At 44.7% G+C, this 23,135-nt stretch overlaps 1 protein-coding gene across 10 annotated transcripts in view; it reads right to left on the bottom strand.

Moving 5' to 3' along the window:
• Positions 1 to 23,135, bottom strand: part of TSPOAP1 (TSPO associated protein 1) — a 376,947-nt gene that overhangs the window by 259,507 nt on the left and 94,305 nt on the right. For all 10 annotated transcript variants that reach the window (XM_077480674.1, XM_077480675.1, XM_077480679.1 and 7 more), the window contains one exon: positions 9,596 to 9,694. In XM_077480674.1, coding sequence (XP_077336800.1) covers positions 9,596 to 9,694 — 99 coding nt within the window. The remainder of the gene's footprint in view (positions 1 to 9,595; positions 9,695 to 23,135) is intronic.

Genomic DNA, 23,135 nt, shown 5'->3' with positions numbered 1-23,135 from the left:
GATTGCCTAGCAACCGGCTGTTTGTTTACATCACATGACGGCCGTGATTGGACACGGCCGTCATGTGATCAGGAGGGCCAATCACAGAGCCCTCCTGCCGATCTGAGATGCGCAGTGTCCGGGTGACACGGGCGCATCGGGATCGCGGCCGCTGCGCGGGCACGCGCGCGCGCGATCCTGCTCCTTCTGATGGACGTTCCTGAATGTCCTATCAGGAGTAGACGGCTCCCACCCGGCCATATATGTGCATTGGCCAGGTGGGAAGTGGTTAAAGCAGAACTTAAAGCAGTAGTAAACCCGCTGAAAATTTTTTTTTTCCCCCCATACCTGTAAGGGAAAAATAGGATTTTTAAAACAGCTTACCTGTAAAACCTTTTTCTTTGATGTACATCAGGGGACACAGAGTTGTAGTTCTTACTACGTGGGTTATTTCGGCTTATCAGGTGCTGGACACTGGCACGCCCCTTAAGGCGTGAACGTCCCCATATAACCCCTCCCACTACTGGGAGTCCTCAGTTTTGTAGCCAAGCAATCAAAGTGTATAAGAAGGGAGGGACCTCTGTGTCCCCTGATGTACATCAAAGAAAAGTATTTTACAGGTAAGCTGTTTAAAAAATCCTATTTTCTTTTCTTACATCTGAGCTGTAGTACTTACTACGTGGGATGTCCCATAGCAATGGCAACTGAAGGGCGGGAGACAAAACAAAAAAGGAAGTCAGGGGACTTATACTGCAGCCTGCAGTACGCTGCACCCAAAGGCAGAATCCTCCTGACCCTTAAGATCGATTTGATAAAATCTGGTAAATGTATGAACTGAAGACCATGTCGCGGCTTTACAGATCTGAGCCACAGAGGCCTGATGATGCACCGCCCAGGAGGTACTAATCGTCCTGGTCGAGTGTGCCTTAATATGAAAAGGAGGAATCTTCCTCTTTAACCACCTCAATACCAGGCACTTAAACACCTTCCTGCCCAGACCAATTTTGTGCGTTCAGCGTTGTTGCACTTTGAATGACAATTGACACTGTACCCAAATGAAATTTTTATAATTTTTTTCCCACAAATAAAGCTTTCTTATGGTGGTATTTGATTACCTCTACAGTTTTTATTTTTTGCTAAACTTGTAAATAAGTAAAAGTTCTCCTTCACTGATAGGCACTGATGGGGCTGCACTGGCGGGCACTGATAAGGCGGCACTGATGGGCACAGATGAGGTGGCACCAATGAAGTGGTACTGATGAGGTGGCATTAATGGGCACTGATCTGTGGCACTGATAGGTGGCACTGATTGGTGACACGGATGGGCACTGATAGCTGGCACGGATTGGCATGGATGGGCATGGATAGGCACTGATGGGTAGCAAGGATGGGCACCAATGGGTGGCATATTGTACTTATGGATGCCAGTGCCAAACAATAATGCATGCCAATCAGTGATGCCCATTGTGGGCACTGATTGGCATCCATTGTGGACACTGATTACCATCCATTGTGGGCACTGACTGGCATCCCTGGTGGTCTAGGGTGGCATACCTGGTGCTGGGCATCCCTGGTGGTCTGGTGGCATCCCTGGTGGTCCAGTGTGGGCATCCTCGGGGGGGCTGCGCTGATAATCGATTAGCACAGACCCCCTATCAGAGGAGCAGCCGATCGGCTCTTCCTATTTACACTGTGATCAGCCGTGACTGGACACGACTGATCACGTGGTAAAGAGTCTCCGTCTGAGACTCTTTACTGAGATTGTAGTTGCGGGGCGTCAGACTGACACCCCACAATAACGATCGCCGCAATGCACGCCCTGGCTCAAAATCCTGAGGACGTCATATGACGCCCGGTCAGGATATTGAAACCACTTTGCCGCCGTCATTTTGCTATAGACAAAAAATGTGTGTGATCATACGTTGGGGTCATTATCTGATGCTCCTACTGCATATATCTTTATAAAGGTTGGTATTCGACTTTCTAGCCATTGGATGGGATATATTGGGGGCATTAGGAATTTTTGTGGGTTATATTTATATAAATTATCGAATAAAAAAATTATTATTTCTTTTTCTCACCCCCCCCCCCTTTTTTTTCTACAAAACTGCTTTTGATATTTCTCTCCATACCCCTGATGAAAGTTCTGCAATTGTAGAGACTGGAAACGCATCGGGTTTGGAATATTTTGAGAGTTATTTTGTAACATGCTTTCTATGTATAGCTATTATATATCTTATTAGAGATACTATGCGTCTGTAAGTTTCTCTGTTTCAAGCTCTGTTATATAAATTAAAATTATTTTATTGAATTTTGGTGGTATTGGTGGTCCATTTAAAGTCCCATTAAAAAAGGGGGAATTTCTTTGTCTCATTTTGCTATAGGGCGGGCGGCAAGTGGTTAAACCATAAGCCTGCACAATGACTTGAGGAATCCACTTGGCAATAGTGGATCTAGATGCTGCCTGTCCTCTCTTTGGACCATCCGTCAGAATAAACAAAATATCTGTCTTACGAACCTGAGCGGTCGCCTTCAAATACACTCTGACCGCCCTTACTACATCAAGGGAATGTAGCAACCGCTCTTCCCTAGATTAAGGCTCTGGGAAGAATGAAGGAAGAACAATATCTTGGTTTAAGTGAAAACCCTGTCACTACCTTTGGCAGGAATTCAGGATGATAGCGTAAAACCACCTTATCCTTATGCATAATCAGATATGGCTCCTTACAAGATAGAGCCGCTAGTTCATAAACTCTTCTGGCAGAAGAAATGGCAACCAGAAATACCATCTTTCTGTCAAAAGAACCAAGGGAATCTCCCGTATAGGTTCAAAAGGCTGCTTTTGTAAAGCTGACAGGACCAAGTTCAAATCCCAAGGATTTAGGGGTGTGTTGATTGGAGGACTGATCCATGTTACCCCATGCACAAAGCTATGCACTAAAGAGTGAGAAGCTAAAGGCCACTGAAAGAACACTGACAAGGCCGAGATCTGGCCCTTGATGGTATGCAAGGCCAGATTCATCTCTAATCCCATCTGTAGGAATTCAAGAATTCTACCTATAAAATATTTCCTGGGGTGCCAACCCCTGGATCCGCACCAGGCAACATATGCCTTCCAGACTCTATAGTAGATGATCCTGGAAGCTGGCTTCCTGGCATTAATCAAGGTAGATATGACTAAAGGAGATAACCCACGACCCCTTAGGATGTGGGTCTCAATAACCAGACCATCAAATTTAGCGTCTGCAAGGTAGGATGGAATACTGAACCCTGGGAAAGAAGGTCCGGCCATGATGGCAGAGTCCAGGGAACTCCTACTGCCATCCTTATGATCTCGGCGAACCAAGGCCTTCTGGGCCACGAGATTTACCTCCCTTTGTTCCTGCTTTATCCTGCGGAAGTAGCAGAACTGGAGGAAATGCATAGATCAGAGAAAACTGATCCCATGGGAAGACTAATGCGTCTGTTCCACAAGCTAGCGGATCCCTTGTCCTTGACACAAAGTTGTTGACTTTGTTGTTGAATCTGGACATGAACAGGTCCATGTCCGGAGTACCCCATCTCTGACATATTGCAAGAAAGATGTCGGGGGGGTGGAGAAGAGACCACTCTCCCGGAAACAGTTGTTGGCGGGTCAAGTATTCCGCCTGCCAATTCTCTATCCCGGGAATGAACACTGGCGATAGGCAAGGAACGTTGTGTTTTGCCCAAGACAAAACGTGATTCACCTCTCTCTGGGCTGCACGACTCCTCGTGCCCCCCTGGTGATTGATGTAAGCTACAGCCGTGGCGTTGTTGGACTGAATCCTGACAGGAAAGCCCTTCAGTCTGGCCATCCAGGCTCTTAAAGCCAGATGGATTGCCCGAATTTCCAAAATATTGATAGGCAAGGTCCTTTCCAACCTGGACCACCTTCCCTGGACAGAATCCTCTTTTAGGACCACACCCCAGCCTGAAAGACTGGCATCTGTGGTTAAGACCTTCCAGGTGGAAGGCAGAAATGTCCTTCCCTTTTGAAGGTTGCTGGATATTAGCCACCAACTACCGGCTCTGACATACTTCGGGAGCAAGCTGAATCGGAAAAACTAAGGCCTGAACCTTTTTGTTCCAGGCTGACAGGATTGCACTTTGTAGCAATCTTGAATGAAACTGTGCGTAAGGGACGGCCTCGAAGGAGGCCACCATCTTCCCCAATAATCTCATGCGCAACCGAATTAAAGGCTCTCTCTTTGCCCTGATGATGTGAATTAGTTCTACAATGAAACGGATTCTCTTTGGAGGTAGAAATACCTTTCCCTGCTTGGCATCTATGATTAGTCCCAGGTACTGTACTCTCCTTGATGGCCTCAAGGACGACTTTTCTAGGTTGAGAACCCAGCCTAGAGATTCCAGGTAGTTTACCGTTGTCACCAGACCGTGGTCTAACCCTGAAACTGAATGATCTAGTAAGAGTAGGTTGTCCAAATAGGCTAGGACCATTATGCCCTGAGCCCTTAACATGGCTAAAGCAGGAGCCAGAATCTTTTTAGAATACCCGAGGAGCTGTGGCTTGACCGAATGGCAGGGCCACAAACTGAAAGTGACTGTTTTCTACTTCGTAGCGTAGAAACCTCTGGTGAGCAGGAAATATTGGCACATGAAGAAAGGCATCCTTGATATCGATTGAAGCCAAAAATTCTTCTCCTTGGAGGATGGCTACTACAGAACAAATTGATTCCATGCGGAAGGATCGAATGCACAAGTGCTGATTTAGATCTCCGAGATCTAAAATAGGTCTTACTTCCCCATTTGGTTTCAGGACCGTGAAGAGGTTTGAATAAAAACCTGTGCCCTGTTCCTCTAAGGGAACCTCTGATATGACTGCCTTGACTAGCAGATGGTCCAGTGCTAGAAGGAGAGCCTTCTTTCTGGGTCCTTGGGAACCCCGACCTTAGAAACCGGGGAGACGGCAAAACTCAGAACTCTAGTTTGTAACCTAGAGACACCGCAGAAGCCGCCCATTTGTCCTGACATTGCTCCTGCCAGATCTTTGAAAATTGCAGGAGCCTTCACCCCACCCGAGCGAGAGGGGGCGCCCCTTCATAAGGAGGCTTTAGTACTCTGCTTGGTGGGCTTCTTTCCCCAAGATCTTTTCTGACCTTGGTGCAGTTTCCCCCTTGAACCCAATGGCTGAGGCCATCGAGACTGCCTAGAGGCTGATGTCCCTGATACAGGAGAAGAGGCCCGCTTAAATGAGAAAGGTCTAAATTTCTTCTTTACTGGCAACAGAGAGCTTTTGCCATTGGAAATTTTTTGTAAGTATTTATCCAAATCTTCTCCGAATAGCCGTTCACCATGAAAGGGGAAACTAGCTAGGAGCTTCTTACATGGTGCTTCGGCTGACCAACTCTTAAGCCAAAGAACTGCGAGAATGCACTAGTCCCAACATCAGATGTGAAATCTGAATGGATGCATCTCTCATAGCATCTACTAAATCAGCGTACTGCTGAACCTGTTCAACAGGTAAAAATGTAAGCATCTCCTCAAATTGCTCATTAATGACCTGGGATACACCCATTGCGGCCATAACCGGCTGCACTGCTGAACCTGCTAAAGCCATCTGGTTCTTAGAAAGGTGCTCCAGCTTCTTATCCGCTGAGTCCTTCAACATGAGTGCATTATCAACCGGACATGTGAGATTCTTATTTACGGAGGTAAATCGAAGCATCAACCGCTGGAATCCCCTATTTCTTATAGAAATCCTCTTCCATAAGATACAGTTTGGAAAACCTCTTAGGAGGATAAAACTGCTTATCCGGATGCTCCCACTCTGTGTACATAAGCTTTCTTAGCCACGCATGGATAGGAAAGGCACCTCCAGCCGGAGGAGGTTTTAATGATCCTAACTTAGAGATGGGATCATCAGAAGCCTGCGCTGCAGGTAGCAAAAAGGTTGACCGAACCAACCCAGTGAGAGCGTGCACAAGCAAGCTCTCTTGCGGTGATACTCCTTCCATGTTTGGATCCTCAGAAGAAGATAAGCCAGTATCTTCCATATCTTTAGGAAGATCTGCCTGATCCCCAGCATCCTGAACCTCCAGAGGAGGATCTTGAGCACTTGAAGGGGGATCTACTGTGTTTAACCCCGCTCTGAAGGGATAAAATCGCATCAAGCTTTTTCTCTAAGCCAGCAATGGTAGAGGACAACACTTCACGTGCGACATACTCAGGGGCTGAAGCGTCTTGAGCAAATGCAATAACAGCATCCTCTGACGGCTCAATCTGACCGGCCACAACACTCTCAGAAGAGGAAGGCATTCTTTTGGACAGGGTCTTAGTTTGTAGTGACCCCCTAGAACCCTTAGAGGAGTTCCTGGCCCCCTTGCCACTCATAGCTTACAATACAAAGCAGAGGCACTACCAGCAAAAGAATGCAACACTTGCTAGGCTATAGCACAGTACAATAACTGCCATTAGTCCTAGCTATACAGTACAATATCAACAAAAGGGAGATGCCTGTGTGTCACCAAACCTGACCAGCAACCACTCTGCTCTGTCCCTCCACCGCCAGACTGCAGCTCTGCCTGTGTAGCTTAAAGTACTTCCTGCACGCGTGGCCGGCCTCTGACGCCGTTTAACCATGCCCCCACGTGAAAATGGCCCCCCTTTAACTAGGGAAGTGTATGAGCACCGGCAACATGTCAGCCAGTGGCGGGTGGGTAAAACGGCCACGAATTGCCCCAAAAACAAACTTTTTTTCTTTTCTTTTTTTTTTTTTTTTTTTTAAGAAAAAGAGACATCGGGCTGGCATTCAAGGGAAAAAAATACGCCACTCTGGGGGCTCAGGAAGTGACATGACCCCCCCCCCTTCATACCTGAGGGCTTGAGCTGGCTTGAACAGAGAGGAGAGAGAAAGCTTTTGCTGTTTCCAGCATCAGAATGGTGAGTGCTCAATACAGCCTCCAGTAGTGACACATAGACATGACATGACAACATAAATACATGGAAGGAGAGATTCCTTGCAGAAAATCTCCCCTACCTTTCCTCGCCACAGGGCTTTAGCAGAGATAAAAACAAACAATCTTCGCCCTTCACGGTAGACTCCGAGACCTTGAAAGGAAACCCTCAGGAACAGGGCTACACTCAGTCCTGGACCTGCGAGAAGACCCTGCCAGTAAATTTTTATTGGCCTCACTACCAAAAAGTACTGGATCCCAGGGCCCAGCTTTAAAGCATTTTCAAGCAAAATCTTATGTCTTCAGATGACGAGGCCCGGGTACCGTTCATTTAGTCCATTACGGAGACATCAGAACGGATCCGGTCAAGATGGCTGGCTCGCATCAAAGGATTACTGCCCGTGGAGCTCAGTACACACATCCTTACACATGCCCAACACCTTAGACACTGGCGAAAAAACCGAGGACTCCCAGTAGTGGGAGGGGTTATATCAGGGACATTCACGCCTTAATGAGCGTACCAGTGTCCAGCTCCCGATAAGCCGATATAACCCACGCAGCAAGTACTACGACTCCGTGTCCCCTGACGTAAGAAAAGAAAGGCATAATGAGGTAGTATGCACCACAAACTAGCTTATTGTGAAATACTTACCTTAGAACGAGGCCCCTGCATATTGCCCGATATACGCCGAGAGAGCTGACATGTTCCCTCGGCATGTCTTCTGGATATCGCGGCTCTGGCGCTGTGAGTGGCTGGAACAGCGATATCATCACTCCCATGCATGTGCGCGAGATATTTCTTTCCAGCAGGGTCAGAGAAACCCTTGCGCATGCGCCACTGCAGTCAGCGGCTCATTGCCAGGGGAATATCTTCTAAACCATACAGGTTTAGGAGATATTTTTTTACCTACAGGTAAGCCTTATTATAGGCTTACCTGTAGGTAAAACTAAAAAAAATAGACTATACAACCGCATTAATCCTCTTAATCAAGAATAACTGCTGCTAGCATTACTAAACAGATAGAAAAGGATATTATATTTACTTATTTTTAAACCTTTTTTTTGTTTTTACATTTCTTCGGGTGCTCCCTGGTTTCTGGCCTAGGTCCAAAAGATATCCTACACCCAAGGAGTCTTCATCATTCTTTTTTTCTTTCATCTGGAGGAGGGGTGTTCTCAGCTAAGCATGTAGGCAGGTTGCCTACAGTGTACTGCACTAGCCAGTAACAAGTCAGTCAGCTCACCCATGCTGGGGAAGACTTACATTTTAGTACCTCAGTTCCCAGCTTTTGGTTCTGAGATTGGCATGCATTTAGCATGTGGGTAGTGTAGGGACAGTAATATCAGTAGAGATCGGTTCCAGGCGAGTAGGGGAAGCCTAGGGATCCACCACTCTTCCTGGAAGCCTCCCCAATTTGGCACGGACCGGCCAGACAGCATTTTGATTTGCTGTCACAGTTTGGCTGAGATCTGCTCCGCTACAATATGCTGTTCATCTCTGAGTGTTGCTGGTTCGGCTGCCTTCCAGTCAGGCTTGTTGTGAACTGTTGTACTTTGACTACAATAGAAGTTCTTTCCAGTGCATCTGAACTGTGTTCGAGTTACTGCCACCACACCCTCACAACCGTAGTACCTGGCATGGTTGAGTGTCCTTTAGTAGCGAGAGGGTTGTGATCTGGCTTCCCCTTGAGCTGTCGGTTCCCTGAAGGTAACTCATAGCTTGGCAGCATGGTATAGGAGAGAAAGATAATTAAACGAGTGCATAAGGTCCATGCTAGGACACGGCAGAACCTTATTCTGTCACTGTGAGGTACTAGTGGTATGCTGGACTGGTGGAGAGAGCACAGGCTTAGCAGTGTCCCTTCTAAATGCAACATACACAAGAAAGGTGTGTAGTAACATGGGACAACACTTTTACAGAAGGACTCTGTGTAAATAACTACTGCACACAGTGGACAACACATTTCTGAGCTGGGGTACCACCATAATGTTCAACTTCCACGTGAACGCTGCCCCCTCTGGGCTGGAGCATTGATGAGCGTGCACATGGCAAAAAGTAAAGGATGAGTGACCCTCCGACTGCCTGCATGCCTGAGCTAAGGGTGCAGGATGAGTAGCTCTGCACACAAACACACCCTCCTGTCTGCATGGCTGAGCTAAAGGCTGATGGATTCCAGGAAGTAATTGCTACAAGTAGCATCTGCCCTTACTCAAGAGAACTGCAGCTAGTAATGGTAGGGGGTGTTTTTCAAAGTGAAATTTCTTGAAAAAATACAACATGGAGACATGGAAGGATTGGTGACTTTGCTTTGGATATTAAAAAAGAAAATAATTTAATTGCGTTTTCAATTTGTGGTGCTGCAACCTCTACGTTTAAGAAACGCCTACCTTTCATCATGGCCCCCAATCACCGTTGTACCATGGTGCACTGTGTTACGCACATTTAGTGCACAGGAAATCGTTCCTGTGTAGGCCATTCCCAGTCCTCCCCTGTCTACTTTTGTTAGGTACCTTGCCTTCACAAGACAGAAAATTGTGCCAGCCCACCCAAAATGTGCACAACTTGGATAGGTGTAATACTAGTGCTGTCTGCATGAAATGCTAGAAGTTGAATAAATGAGTGTAAAACATGCTCTCAATATATGCATGCAGTATATGCCACAAAATAGAAAAACAAATACCAAAATTATGTTTTCCTCTCGTAAATCTTTGCAGCGCTGTTCCAAATCTCGCAGTGCATTCAGCAATTCTTGTGTTGATTGAGAACCCTCATCAGCATTCTGTAAGATATCAATTAAACATTAATATGCAAACTGCACCTAAATTATCCTTTGTTTAGGAGGGTTAAATAAATGCTGAGAACATTACACTTTAAAGCTGAAATGCAGATAGATATAATAGCACAATTTGTTGAAGATTTGTATTAATTATAACAATATTAATATCTTAAATGCAAGCAGTATAAGAACCTAAATGAGATTAGGTATTGGTAAGGACTGTGATATAGGACTTAAGGTGTGTACATTGCAGGAATGGATGGACAGGAATACAAAGATCTTGGCAGGTAAACCAGCTCCCATATATGGGTATGTACACCTAGTCGTTTGCCTGGAGTTCAGCTTTAAAATTCATATGTGTTTTAACATATCATGGAAAATATTTAATAATGGTTAATTGCAGAACTCCAAAAAGAGAGAAGTAAAAAAAAAAAAAAAAAAAACACGACAAAAACCCTTATGTAAAACAATAAATTACTACATGTTTAACATGCGTAACTAGTAGCAGTCAGTGCCAGCTCTGAAAAAAAAAAGTGCCAGTTAGAACTGTTTCTTCCTGGCAGCAGCTGGCAAAATCTTGAATAAACCATGTAATTATGTAACTTTCTTACAAACACTCTGTTTAAACTTCAACCAAATTTGAATTTTACTGCCAGGAACTCGCACATTCACTTTCAATTATGTTAATGAAATAAAGGTAAACATGTATTCGAGGTCTAAAACAGGGCAGATTGATGTACACACAATAAAGAAGGCACGATTATTGAAAACAGGAGGTTGTTATTAAGAAAAACTTTAGGGAATTGCTGGGGAAATCTGAAGAAACAGCAAATCAACCATATTAGCAAACATTCCACTTTATTGGCATGGAAGAGAACGATAAACAATATTTTTTTTTCAGAGCACTATAGTATGTGTATGGCGGTGGGGGGGCCATCTCCTGGAAGTGGACTTGTCAAAAACGGGTCCCCTTCCCCCCTGAAAGGTACCAAATGTGACACCAGAGGGGGGGGGGGGGGGGGGGGGAGGAAACATGCAAGCAAAAGTTACACTTCTGGGAACTCTGCTTTAAGTTCTATCCCTAGTAGTACACATTGTTTTTTTTTTTACTAAAGGTAAAGCCACTGTGCACAGCAAGTGCACTTAGAAGTGCAGTCAATGTAGATCTGAATGGAAGCTCTGCTGACTTCTATCATCCAATCATGTGCAAGCAAAAATTCTGTTTTTTATTTTCCCTGCATGCCCCTCTCAGATCTACAGTGACTGTACTTCCAAGTGCATTTGCAGCGCACTTGTAGTGCACAGTGGATTTGCCTTAGTAAATAAACCCCATCCTATTGTCCTTCATAGGATTCAAAAAGGGGACATAATACAATTTAATCAATGGGGTAGAGAGTGTACTCCGGCAACTAATGCTAACTATATCTGGCTTTAATTTTGGCTAATTCCCGCTAAATGTGCCAAAATTTGAGGCATTAGTGGCCCAGATGCACCAAACATGAGAAACTGGAATGTGAAAAGACTTTAGGCTCTGTTAATAACCTGCGCAAAGAGAGCCGAGAACCGGGAAACAATCTGGTAAACTGTATGAAAGTTTGTTAAAAAAAAAAAAAAAAAAACCCCGGGATGGCAGGAGGCTCAGCAAGGAGAGAACCGCGGGGTCAGCCAAGATGGCGCAGGACAAGGGGACACACAAGAGCAGGAGGACACAATAGCAGATCAGAGTCTCTGCTCAGCAGGGTCAGCGGTCCCCACAGTGAGTAACAGCTCCCTTGCCTGTTTGTTCCCCACCTCCACAGAATCCCTCATTGCCAGAGCCTTAGAGAACATGCCGCTGTCTCCTATGGAGGACATTACAGCCAGCTCAGGGGGTAATGAGGCCTACGCACAGGGCTTCCACTCCACACCCCAGGACTTTTCCTCCATGGTCGCAATGTTTGGCTCAATGCTTGCCAGGGGTCCCTCGCAAACTGCCACCCAAATCACCTCAGCCATTCAAGCTGACTTACAGCAATTGGGCACTAGAATTGAAACGATCAAACTTAAAACTGACCAAACAATAACTAACAGTGAACAAAAACACCACCGCATCCAAGACTTGCAAGACCAGCTTGAAACTGCGTTTTCCAAAATGGACGATCTCCAAAATCGTTCGAGGAGATATAATTTCCACATCAGAGGAGTCCCTGAATCCTTCAAGGGCAGGGACCACGTAATCAAATCATTCATTAAAAGATCTCATTCCCAACATTCCAGATCACAGACTTGAGATGGACCGCGCTCACAGAGCACTACAACCCCCTCGCCAAGACGGCCTCCCGAGGGACATTATAGTCAAGCCGCACTTTTACAAAGTTAAGGAGGAAGTAATGCAGCGATCCCATGCTGAAGGGCCTCTTATGTTCCAAGGCCACCCCATACAAATATTTGCGGACTTGTCGCCTTTTACAATACAAAAAAGGAGATCGCTGAAACCGCTCCTACATGCACTGTCCCAGAAATCGATCACCTACAGATGGTCCTTCCCCTTTCGCCTTTCGTTTTCATTCAAGTCATACAGCTTCTTTTCATTTTTGGAAGGTGAAAAGCTCCTACTTCAACTTGGCCTCATTTCTCGGGACCCAGAATCGTCAACGACTGGCAAGGCACCCAACTCGTCATCTAAGAGGCCACCACCATCCAGCCCCATCGCCCCTGCGTGGCAGAAGCGCCTGTCCAAAAAATCCAAAGACTCCAGGCCACCATAACGGCAGCGTAAAGCCTGGATATCATATGGACCCGCGTTACTCCCTTCCTGCCAGATCCTCTGATGAACACTTCCCAACCGGTTACCGGTACTGGTGCTAGTCTTAGCACCCCTCTCCCCAACTCCAAAGTTGGGAAACGCACAATATCTATCTTCAAGTGCTGACTGTTTGTTTTGTTTTTGACCCCTTTTTTTCCCCAAAGTTCAGGGTCTGAAGGCACTGTTTTGGATATGGTTTCTCGGTTTTGCACTTTCTCCTTTTTTTCCCATCAATTGATTTGTTATATACAATGCCAATCTAGTTATTGTTTTCATGTTGTCCTACATAGGGCTAAGCTCTTAAGCTTATGTCACATATGGTATTAGATGCCTCTTGAAACAAGGAGACAGCACCTAGGACCCGTGACCAGAACTCAGGGGAGTCACGACTCCCCCTTCCGCTCAACTTGACCCGCTACAGTGTTTCCCCCCCCCCCCCCGGGCCCCTAGACAATTTCAGCTCTAACCCCCCTTGAGGGTCCTGGGCCGGTCCGGTGGTCGGGGGGGATCTTGCCCCTTGGGACACTTCTTAGGGCTCAGCTCTACTGGAATGTGATGTTATGGTTGCTGGAGACCGCCGGGGCGGCTGTCCTGCGCCTCCACATATCTCTAAACGAGAGGGGGGGTTCCTTTTGGTTCCTCTCTAGGATTGGAGATCATGTGCACCCTCAATTTATGACCATTTACGTTTAAATAGTGGATAGACAAAGGCCTATACAGGATAGGTCACTTCCTGAATACTACGGGGCCCCTCTCTGTCGGATACTGTGTGAGTAAATTGGAGATACACTTTCTGCGTTCCAAATGGTCCCCCGGCCCTGACCCCCCAACACTGACTCCATATGAACTGCAAACAAACCGTTGTATGTCCGACTTTGGGAACAAGACCTGGCAGTAGAGTGAGCAGTTTATGTTTTCACAGATCCTTCAAAGGCATGAATATTTCTCTTATGGAAGCTAGCATAAAAATCATGATGCGGTGGTATCGTGTCCTGGCCACCCTAGCCTAAATTTTTCCAGATTCCTCCCCCCTGTGCTTCAGGGAGTGTGGCCACACTGGCTCTCTACTCCACATATGGTGGACATGCCCTCGGATACGGAACTTTTGGAACAGCTTTTTCCACTTACTGAGGAGGATTACCAGTGTAGCAGTTTCACAGGTTCCCGAAATAGCACTTCTTAATGCCCAAGTAGAGAAAACTTCCAAACACACCCAATCCTTGATCTTCTATATGCTCTTAGGTGCCAGAATCACTATAGCCAAGAATTGGAAGAGGCACACAGTGCCGTTAGCTGGAATGAAACGTAAAATCTCCTGTATCATGGTCCAGGAGAAGATTGTCTGCAAGCTACTTGACAAAACCCACAAATTCAAATTAATTTGGGAACCCTGGGAAAACTACATCGGTATTCCAATAGTTCCAGGGGCTTAGACGACCCTGACCGCTTCCTTCCCCCCTAGGTGACCTTCCTCCCCTTTCTTAGTCTCCCCCTCCCTCTTTCTTATGGACAGCTCTCTCCCTAGCTTTATTAGATCCTCTTCTCCTCCTATCTACATTTTCTCTCTTCACACAGAGACAGAACATCTCCCTTGTCCGATTCCCTCACATCTGATAGTATAATCCTATCCTCTTATTCAGGACATCCCAAAACCACAATAACCAAGTATTCTGGATTATCCGCATAATAACATACAGCCCTGTATGTCATAGCCTCAGAATGCAACACATAATGGAAAATTAGCAGAGTAACCTTATTGACTGACAAGTGGAGTCATGCCTCTTCCCTCCGACCGACCACATCATCCTTAGGGGTGAGATTGTCTCGGTTTGCCTCCTCCACGGTGTGCTCCCCTTGGGGGTGGAGAACGGCCCAACTCGAGCAATCTCTCAGTCTCTCTCAAGTAATAGGGACCGAGGGAACAGTACAGACCTCATTCCACACTTGGTCATTCTGATTGCATTATCTTGCCTGTCTGGTCCGGTTATTAACCCACTTGTAATCATCATTAGGGCAGGGCCATGTTACACTTGCCTTGAATAGGGATCGGCATTGGTTGTTCCTCTTTATATACACCCTGGTTAATTTGGTTTCTATTAACTGTAATGCTTCAAAGGAATTGGATATATTTTATGTATTTTTTTTGCATGTATTTTTCATGTACTATTTTTAGTTATAAATTCAATAAAAATATTGAAAAGAAAAAAAAAAGCAAAGTGAAAGGAAAAAAGTGTAGAGTGACCAGAAGGATGACCTGAATAATCTCTTGCTGCTTCTTCCCTGTTGAATTAGAACAGGGAGGGCAGGATGGTGACAGCAGTGTATTTCGGAATTGTAGGAGAAAGTAATCTGCCAGGTTATGTGGTGTAAATGGCAGATAGGACCACTACCATTTATGCATTTCATCTGTATAGCTAGCTAAATGTTTGCCAGGAGTTTAGCTTTAAAGAAGTTTGAAATACTGGGGTTGATTTACTGAAGGCAAATAGGCAGTTCACTTTGCAAGGGAAGTTCCACTTTAATGGGAAATTGCCCCAGAGCCTAGTGAATGTGGTGAAGTTTCACTTTGCAAAGAATAACCAATCATGTGCAAGGTAAATAAAAATGTAGTGCCGGTCCTGAAGAGCACGCGCTATGTTTTTTAAATGTAAGATTACACCTGAACTGCAGTTTGGTTTGGGTATAATTATTCCAAATTTGGACCTCAGCATCAGTCTGACTGGACTATAGGTTCAGCCTGGCCATAGGGGGCACTGTCTTTTCTGGCAGGCATGGAACCACAGTCTGGTTGGGTACTTTAAGGTTACTTTCTCTCTGAGCCAACCCAGTGGGGGTGTCACTCTTGCTGAGCTTTCTGGGAGAGGGTACTTAAGATATGGATGTCACGTGGTTCGGGGTTCCGGTCCAGAAGTACGTTCTGACTCCATGGTCCTGGTCCTGACCAGCCCCCAGGAAGGCTATGGCCTGGGGTGCGGATCCCCCCGACTTTATGTCTCGGGGCTGGCTAGCCCGAGGCAAGGAAACTAAAGAAATGATTCTGAGGTGGTCTGGTGCTGTCTCCGGTTGTGGAGAAGCCCAGCAACTTCGTAGCTATCCAGGAGAGGACTCTTCAGAAGAAGGCCATGTACGGGTTGGCTTATTAGCAAGAGCCTGGTGAGGCTGAGGGACCTAAGTGAATCCAATCTTGTGGATATTGCCAAACTGGCTGAAAGATCCAGATATCACACGAATGCTCTACAAGTCCTAGTTTCCTGCATGTTCTACAATAACGTCTGCGGCAGAGACTTATCCTTACGTGTTCTACAGCAAAGTCTGTGGCAGAGACTTATTCCTGATTTAAGCTCCTTGTTGGCTGCTAGGCCTTGTGAGAGTTTTTGCAAATAAAAATCCCTTTAAGCGGATCTGTCATCAGTCTCTAAAGTTTCTGAAGTCATCTACCACGAGAAACCCCTAGACGCAAATCGAGGTGAAGAAGGTAACGGTAAGCCCAATCAAACCAGCAGCTCCTTCGGGGGTTAGTGCTACAAAAAAAAAAAAAAAGAAGAAGCATTTTTGTTTGTACATAATGCGAGGACAGAATTCAGCAGAGCTTCACTTAAAGTGGATGTAAACCCCAAAAATCTATTTTTTTAAATTAAGGTTTGTACCTTACATAGGATTTCATGTCATCTGTGCCCAGCCTTGCCACAAAGTTAATCCAGCTCTGAGCAGTCCTTATCTTTTTTCAGTGAGATAAAAACTGACACACTTTCCCCTTGCTGTGAGTGACAGGTGATGAACATGATGGGCATGCTGAAGTCATGTGGTGACTTTTCTGGGTTCTGACTAGATGTTAATAATCATAGCAGCAGTTCAGTGTAATAAATACACAGGAGAAAATGCATGTTGACAAGGTGAGTGTAGAGGTGGGCGGGGAGTCTACTGACATCACGACTCCACCCACCGAGCTCCAAACAACAGACCCACCTACAGAATCTGCAGTTTTTTGGGACTCATAACAGACAGAGGGGAGACATTTGACAGATAAAGATACATGCAGGAGCAATGTATAGCCTTATAGATAACAACTATGGCAGTAGTTTGGAAAGGATGAGTGTGGGTTTGCACCCACTTTTATTTACTAAACTCTGGGGCAAATTGAACAGCCATTTGTCTTTAGTAAATCGACCCTCTTATGTAGATTATTAAAGCATCAATTTCAACATTTTAGATTATTAAAGCATCACCATTTCTCAAATGTTTTTACCCCAGAGGAACCACTAAAATTCATTTTCAGGTCTTACTAAAACCAAATTACATGGGGGATAAATGGCAGAATGTCCTTTTCATTGATGGTCAGTAGGAAAAAAACAACTTTTCAGTGGTGGCCTGAACAGCATCCTTTCAGACAGCACAAATATAATTGTGTCCTGTTGCTGGCTTTGACAAGTAGCATTGGTCCTGAAACTATGAAGGCATGAGAGAGAGAGAGAGACAGAGAGAGAGACAGAGAGAGACAGAGAGACAGAGAGACAGAGAGAGAGACAGAGAGAGAGACAGAGAGAGAGACAGAGAGAGAGACAGAGAGAGACAGAGAGAGACAGAGAGAGACAGAGAGAGACAGAGAGAGACAGAGAGACAGAGAGACAGAGAGAGAGAGAGAGAGACACAGAGAGAGAGACAGAGAGAGAGAGAGAGACAGAGAGAGAGAGACAGAGAGAGAGAGAGACAGAGAGAGAGACAGAGAGACAGAGAGAGAGACAGAGAGACAGAGAGACAGAGAGAGAGACAGAGAGACAGAGAGAGAGACAGAGAGACAGAGAGAGAGACAGAGAGACAGAGAGAGAGACAGAGAGACAGAGAGACAGAGAGACAGAGAGACAGAGAGAGAGAGATCCAAAGGTTGATGCACTTAAAAATGTGTTGCTTTATTCCATAAAATCTTTGTGAAAAAAAGATTACAAAGCGAGTAGAGTCATTCCAGACATAATTGTTACAATCATCTGTTTATTACGTTTCGGGCTGATTTGTTCGCGCCCTACCTTAATTCAATCAGAACACAGCTGAACCCAAGGGTCAAAATAGATGAAATAATGTCGGAACACCTTTCTATATGCAATGGAACGCGGTAGGGATGCACACTCTCACCTATTATTTTCATCCTTACATTAGAACCCTTACTAACAACTATACAGGCGAACCCAGATATCAGGGGCATATCAATTAAGGGAGAAGAACATAAGCTGGTGGCATACACAGACGATTTGTTATTTTTTATAAATTCTCCAGTCCTGTCGCTCCCATCTTTAACGGTGGAAATATGGAGGGATATCCAACTTTAAAGTAAAGTAAACTATAGTAAATCAGAAGCAATGGATGTAGAAGTAAATATTGGCATACAAAATCAGTTATACGCAAATTTTGCTTTTAAATGGACAGACTCCCATATATGCTACTTAGGGACTAAAATACTAAACAAGTTAAATAGAGTGTTTGAACTTAACTTCGCACCGTTGGCACGACAGATTAAATCTGATCTGCAGCGGTGGGATAAGGAAGTCTTCACGTGGTTTGGTAGAATTATTATTATAAAAATGAATGTGATGCCAAGACTGCTATATCTGTTCCAGACTCTACCGGTCAAGATTCCCCCAGGATTTTTGAGAGATTTGAGAGTAAGGTTTGCAAGGTTTATATGGGCAGGAAAACCAGCGAGAGTGCGTAAGGATATTTTAACCTTACCAAAAGAGAGAGGAGGGGTTGGATTCCCCGACCCAGTCGGTTATTACGAAGCATCACATTTAGCACTCGTAGCGGAATGGTGCACGCTTAAAAAGAGGAAGCCATGGTTATATATGGAACAAGCAGTGACCATCATACCATTGGAGGGCATAGTATGGCTCATGGATACAGAGATACCTCAGATTGTGAAGAGACACCCTACAATAGGTTCAAGAAAACTGAGGTGTCGATATATCCAAGTCCCATGATCCCAAGCCTGGGCACCCCGAGTTTTGAACCAGGTCTGATAGATCATGGGTTTAGGAATTTAAGACAATGAGGAATTAGTAGGCTTCGACATTTCTCAACAGAAAACCAGGTGATGACTGGAGAGGAGATCGAACAAGAGTTTTTAGGGGAGCTAGATCCATTCAAGCGAACACAGTTGAAGCCCTTTCTCCAATCAATAGCAACACCACTGTCGATAGTAAGTATACCATCTAAATTCGAGCAGATATGTTTAAAGGAGGAAGCATTGAAACATTCAATCTCAGTTATGTATTCCCTGTTGGTTGAGCTGAAAGCCCCACAAGAATTAGCATTTGTACAAGCATGGGAAAGATTTGGGGGTAACTTTTTCTGAGACACAGAAAAAGAAGATTTTTAGCTTCACGCACAAGGCATCATTGGCAACTAAATACCAAGAAGGGGGGCATAAAATATTGACCAGATCATATAGAACATCACCAGTATTGAATCGGATATATCCACAAATATTGAACCTTTGCTGGCGATGCCAGGGTGCAGAGGGCACTCTGATTTACATATTTCGGGAATGCCCTGGAGCGAAAGACTTTTGGAAAATGGTCTCCGAAACAATTAAAGAAATCACTGAACTGTCTCTTGGGGAAAATCCAGCAGCATATCTGCTACACTATTCCGATATCTATTGAAAAAAATGAAAACTCACTTTTGAGGCATTTGCTGACTACAGCAAAAGCCGGTATTCTGAGTCTTTGGAAAAGCACTGCCTCCCCAACTAGATCACAATGGCTTGGTAGAATAACAGAAATTCAGCAAATGGAAAATCTCACTAGGATGATGAGAGAACAAGGATAAGTACTGGGAGATCTGGTCTACCTATATTATATATAGGGAACAAAATCCGTAAATAAAAGTTATAAACCTCTTATAAACAAGTGTCAGCAAGAGGGGTGGAGCCGGGATGATATGAGAGGCAGACTACAATACCCCCGTCTTTTTCTCCTCTTCCTATTCTTTTTTTTTTTGTGTGTTATTTTTGTCTATTAGTTAGTAAAGATATCTGAACAAACAATAAATTATTGGTAGAAAATATAATCCTTTTGTGATGCTGATAGTAAAGAGTGTAGAGGCTAAATAGAGGATAAAATGTATGATATGTATATGTATTGTTGTAAAATTATCTGTGTGAAAAGAAAATAAAGAATTTATAAAAAAAAAAAAAAAAAAAAAAAAAAAAAAAAGAACACAGCTGAAGGCTGTGGTGAAAAGTATATATCACAAACTAGTGAATGTTCAAGACCTTGCGCTCCTCCACCTTCCGGTTGAGGACGCCCCACAGATGCTCAATAGGGTTTAGGTCTGGAAACATGCTTGGCCAGTCCATCACCTTTACCCTTAGCTTCTTTAGCAAGGCAGTGGTAATCTTGGAGGTGTGTTTGGGGACATTATGTTGGAATACTGCCCAGTGGGCCAGTCTCTGAAGGGAGGGAAACATGCTCTGCTTCCGTATGTCACAGTACATGTTGGCATTCATGGTCCCTTTAATGAACTGTAGCTCCCCATTGCCGGCAGCACTCATGCAGCCCCAAACCATGACACTCACACCACCATGCTTTACTGTAGGCAAGACGCACTTGTCTTTGTACTCCTCACCTGGTTGCCTCCATACACACTTGACACCATCTGAACCAAATAAGTTTATCTTGGTCTCAGACCAGGGGACATGGTTCCAGTAATCCACGTCCTTAGTCTGCTTGTCTTCAGCAAACTGTAGGCTTTCTTGTGCATCATCTTTATTAGAGGCTTCCTTCTGGGACAACAGCCATGCAGCCACATTTGATGCAGTGTGCGGCGTATGGTCAAAGCACTGACAGGCTGGCCCCCACACCCCCACCCCCCCCCCCACTCCTTCAACCTCTGTAGCAATGCTGGCAGCACATATACGGCCATTTTCCAAATACAACCTCTGGATAGGACGCTGAGCACGTGCACTCAACTTCTTTGGTTGACCATGGTGAGGTCTGTTCTGAGTGGAACTTGTCTTGTTATACCGCTGTAGTCTTGGCCATCGTGCTGCAGCTCAGTTTTAGGGTCTTGGCAATCTTCTTATAGCCTAGGCCATCTTTTTTTTTTATATATATATTTTTATTAGTTTCATGACAAACAGACGAACCAAAAAAAAAAAAATATATATATATATATATATATATATATATATATTTTACATAAGACAAGAGCAAAAAACTTTATAGGTATACCGCATCAAATACTAGGCTTGTGCATTTAGGAGACTTACGATAATACATTGTTTAACCAGTTCCCGACTGGCGCACGTCGGCAGAATGGTACGGGCAGGCATATTGGTGTACATGTATGCCGAGTGCGGTTGCGGGTCCCGCGGACTCTCACGAGGCGGCTGAACGGGGAGATGCCATTGTAAACAGCATTTCCCCTGTTCTGCCTAGCAACAAGTGATGATGATCTCTGCTCCATGTGATTGGAGCAGAGATCAGTCTTCACTAAAACAAAGCCCAGCCCCCCACAATTAGTAACACGCCCCTAGTAACACTTAACCCCTACACTGCCACCCCCTGGTAAACCCCTTCACTGCCAGTGTCATTTACACAGGAATCAGTGCATTTGTATAGCACTGATTGCTGTATAAATGACAATGGTCATAAAAAAATGGGTCACGATCACCGCCATTACTAGTAAAAAAATAAAAATAAAAATGCCATTAAATTATCCCCCATTTTGTAAACCCTATTACTTTTGCGCAAACCAATCAATAATCGCTTATTGCGATTTTTTTAACCAAAAATATGTAGAAGAATACGTATCGGCCTAAACGGAGGGAAATTTTTTATTTTTTTTATATATTTTTGGGGGATATTTATTATAACAAAAAGTAAAAAAAAATGTTTTTCAAAATTGTCGCTATATTTTTGTTTATAGCGCAAAAAATAAAAACCGCAGGGATGATCAAATACCACTAAAACAAAGCTCTATTTGTGGGGGAAAAAAGGACATCAAGTTTGTTTGGGAGCTACGTCGCACGACCACGCAATTGTCAGTTAAAGCGACGCAGTGCCGAATCGCAAAAAGTGGTCTGGTCTTAAGCCAGCAAAATGGTCCGGTCTGAAAGTGGTTAAACAACCAGGACACTAGCCAATGTCCCATTTAGCAAACATGCAGCTGACTCTAGCACAAGAAGGAGTGACAGCAGCCAAAAAGTCTAAGATCTCTCAGCAGCACATGAGCTCCCGGTCACCATTCCCGCCTAATGGAGCGCTACTAAGGTTTCCCCCTAACCACGTTCCAGCCTCACGAGAGCTAGTTAGAATCTTTTGTACCACAAAGTATACCGGGTCTCGGCGTTCTGCTGCGGGGGCTTTGCGGTGGAGGACAGGAGAGACTGCTGTTACACCTGCTGTGCTCTCTCTCTCTCTCTCTCTCTCTACCTTCCCTCTCCCTACTTGGAGACATAGGACATGGCTATGGGAGAACGGAGAAGGGAGAGGCTAAAGGACAACTGAGGAGGACGACGAAGGATGTGGGGCTACACATCCTCCCCTCCCATCTACCTGCTCGTCCGGAGTGGAGATCGCAGGATACCCAACGGGACTCGGAGATAGGTAAGGAGAAGGGGACACTCAGGCGCTTCAAGTCTGGCATTCGGCCATTTGGTGGAAGTCGGAGGAGGTAGAATATAGGACGAGGGTTGCCAAGTGGAACTAAGCAGAACCAAGGGAGGCCGAATCAAGAGTGCCTGCCAGAAAGACTCTGTGGGTCTGGGACAAGCTCTCCCCCACCCCCCTCAGATAAGTAAAAAAAAACTAAAAACTGAAGAATGTGACTAAACAACTGTTTCTAAGACGTTAAGCAAAGTGAAAGGTATGGAGAGTACACCCAGTGTAGCACCAGCTTCCATACATAAAATACTAGAAGCAAGTGTCCTATATAAGTGAATGAGAAGATACAACTGGTATTTACATATTCTGAGTGACTTGGGTGGTTTGGGCACACAGATTTTGTGTTACATGGGAGAAACTGCACCTACCTAAGGTACCCGATTATCTTGAACCCTCTGAACTTTTGGAACTGCTCTGTGTTTGCTTCCCCCTTTTTTATTTTTTCTGCAAATCTACAAATACCACGAATCACACATATATAAATACTTGAAGCAATATGTGACATATTAATGCAAGTGAAGATGTAAAGGGTTTAAAAAGCATCAAAAGACACTGAGTGATTTGGTGGCACAGAAAAGGCACCTAATTGAGGTGCCTTACCCATCTAGAACTGGTTTGACATGTCATGGCATGTCTTCAATTGGTTCGTTAATATAGAGATGGTCCGTGGCCCCCTGGGTCCAAATAGAGATGAAGTGTTCCCCATGTCACCCCATATTTGGGGGTCCCCCCTTGCCCCTAAAGAAGCGGAGAAGGGGGAGATACCGTGGAAAAGATGCCGGGAGGTGGGAGAGGAATAGAGAAATATGAATAAAAACACAGAAAAGTTTCCCCAGGGTTTTTTTAGCAGCAGAGAGTTGGTATGAAAATAGTTGATGTAAAAAAATAATTTATTTGACAGACAATAGTAATTCCAAATGAACAATAATACATCATCCATATAGGTAGTGCGACAAATACAAACATGGAACATCACTCATAGCAAAAGACTCTATGTACAAGC

Source organism: Lithobates pipiens, unplaced genomic scaffold (genome assembly GCF_037356315.1).
Source record: "Lithobates pipiens isolate NorthernLeopardFrog02 unplaced genomic scaffold, aLitPip1_a1.2 Scaffold_16, whole genome shotgun sequence".
NCBI classification, from domain to species: Eukaryota; Metazoa; Chordata; class Amphibia; order Anura; family Ranidae; genus Lithobates; species Lithobates pipiens.
The sequence above is the reverse complement of the archived record's forward strand: the minus strand, read 5'-3'. Positions and strand labels throughout refer to the sequence as shown.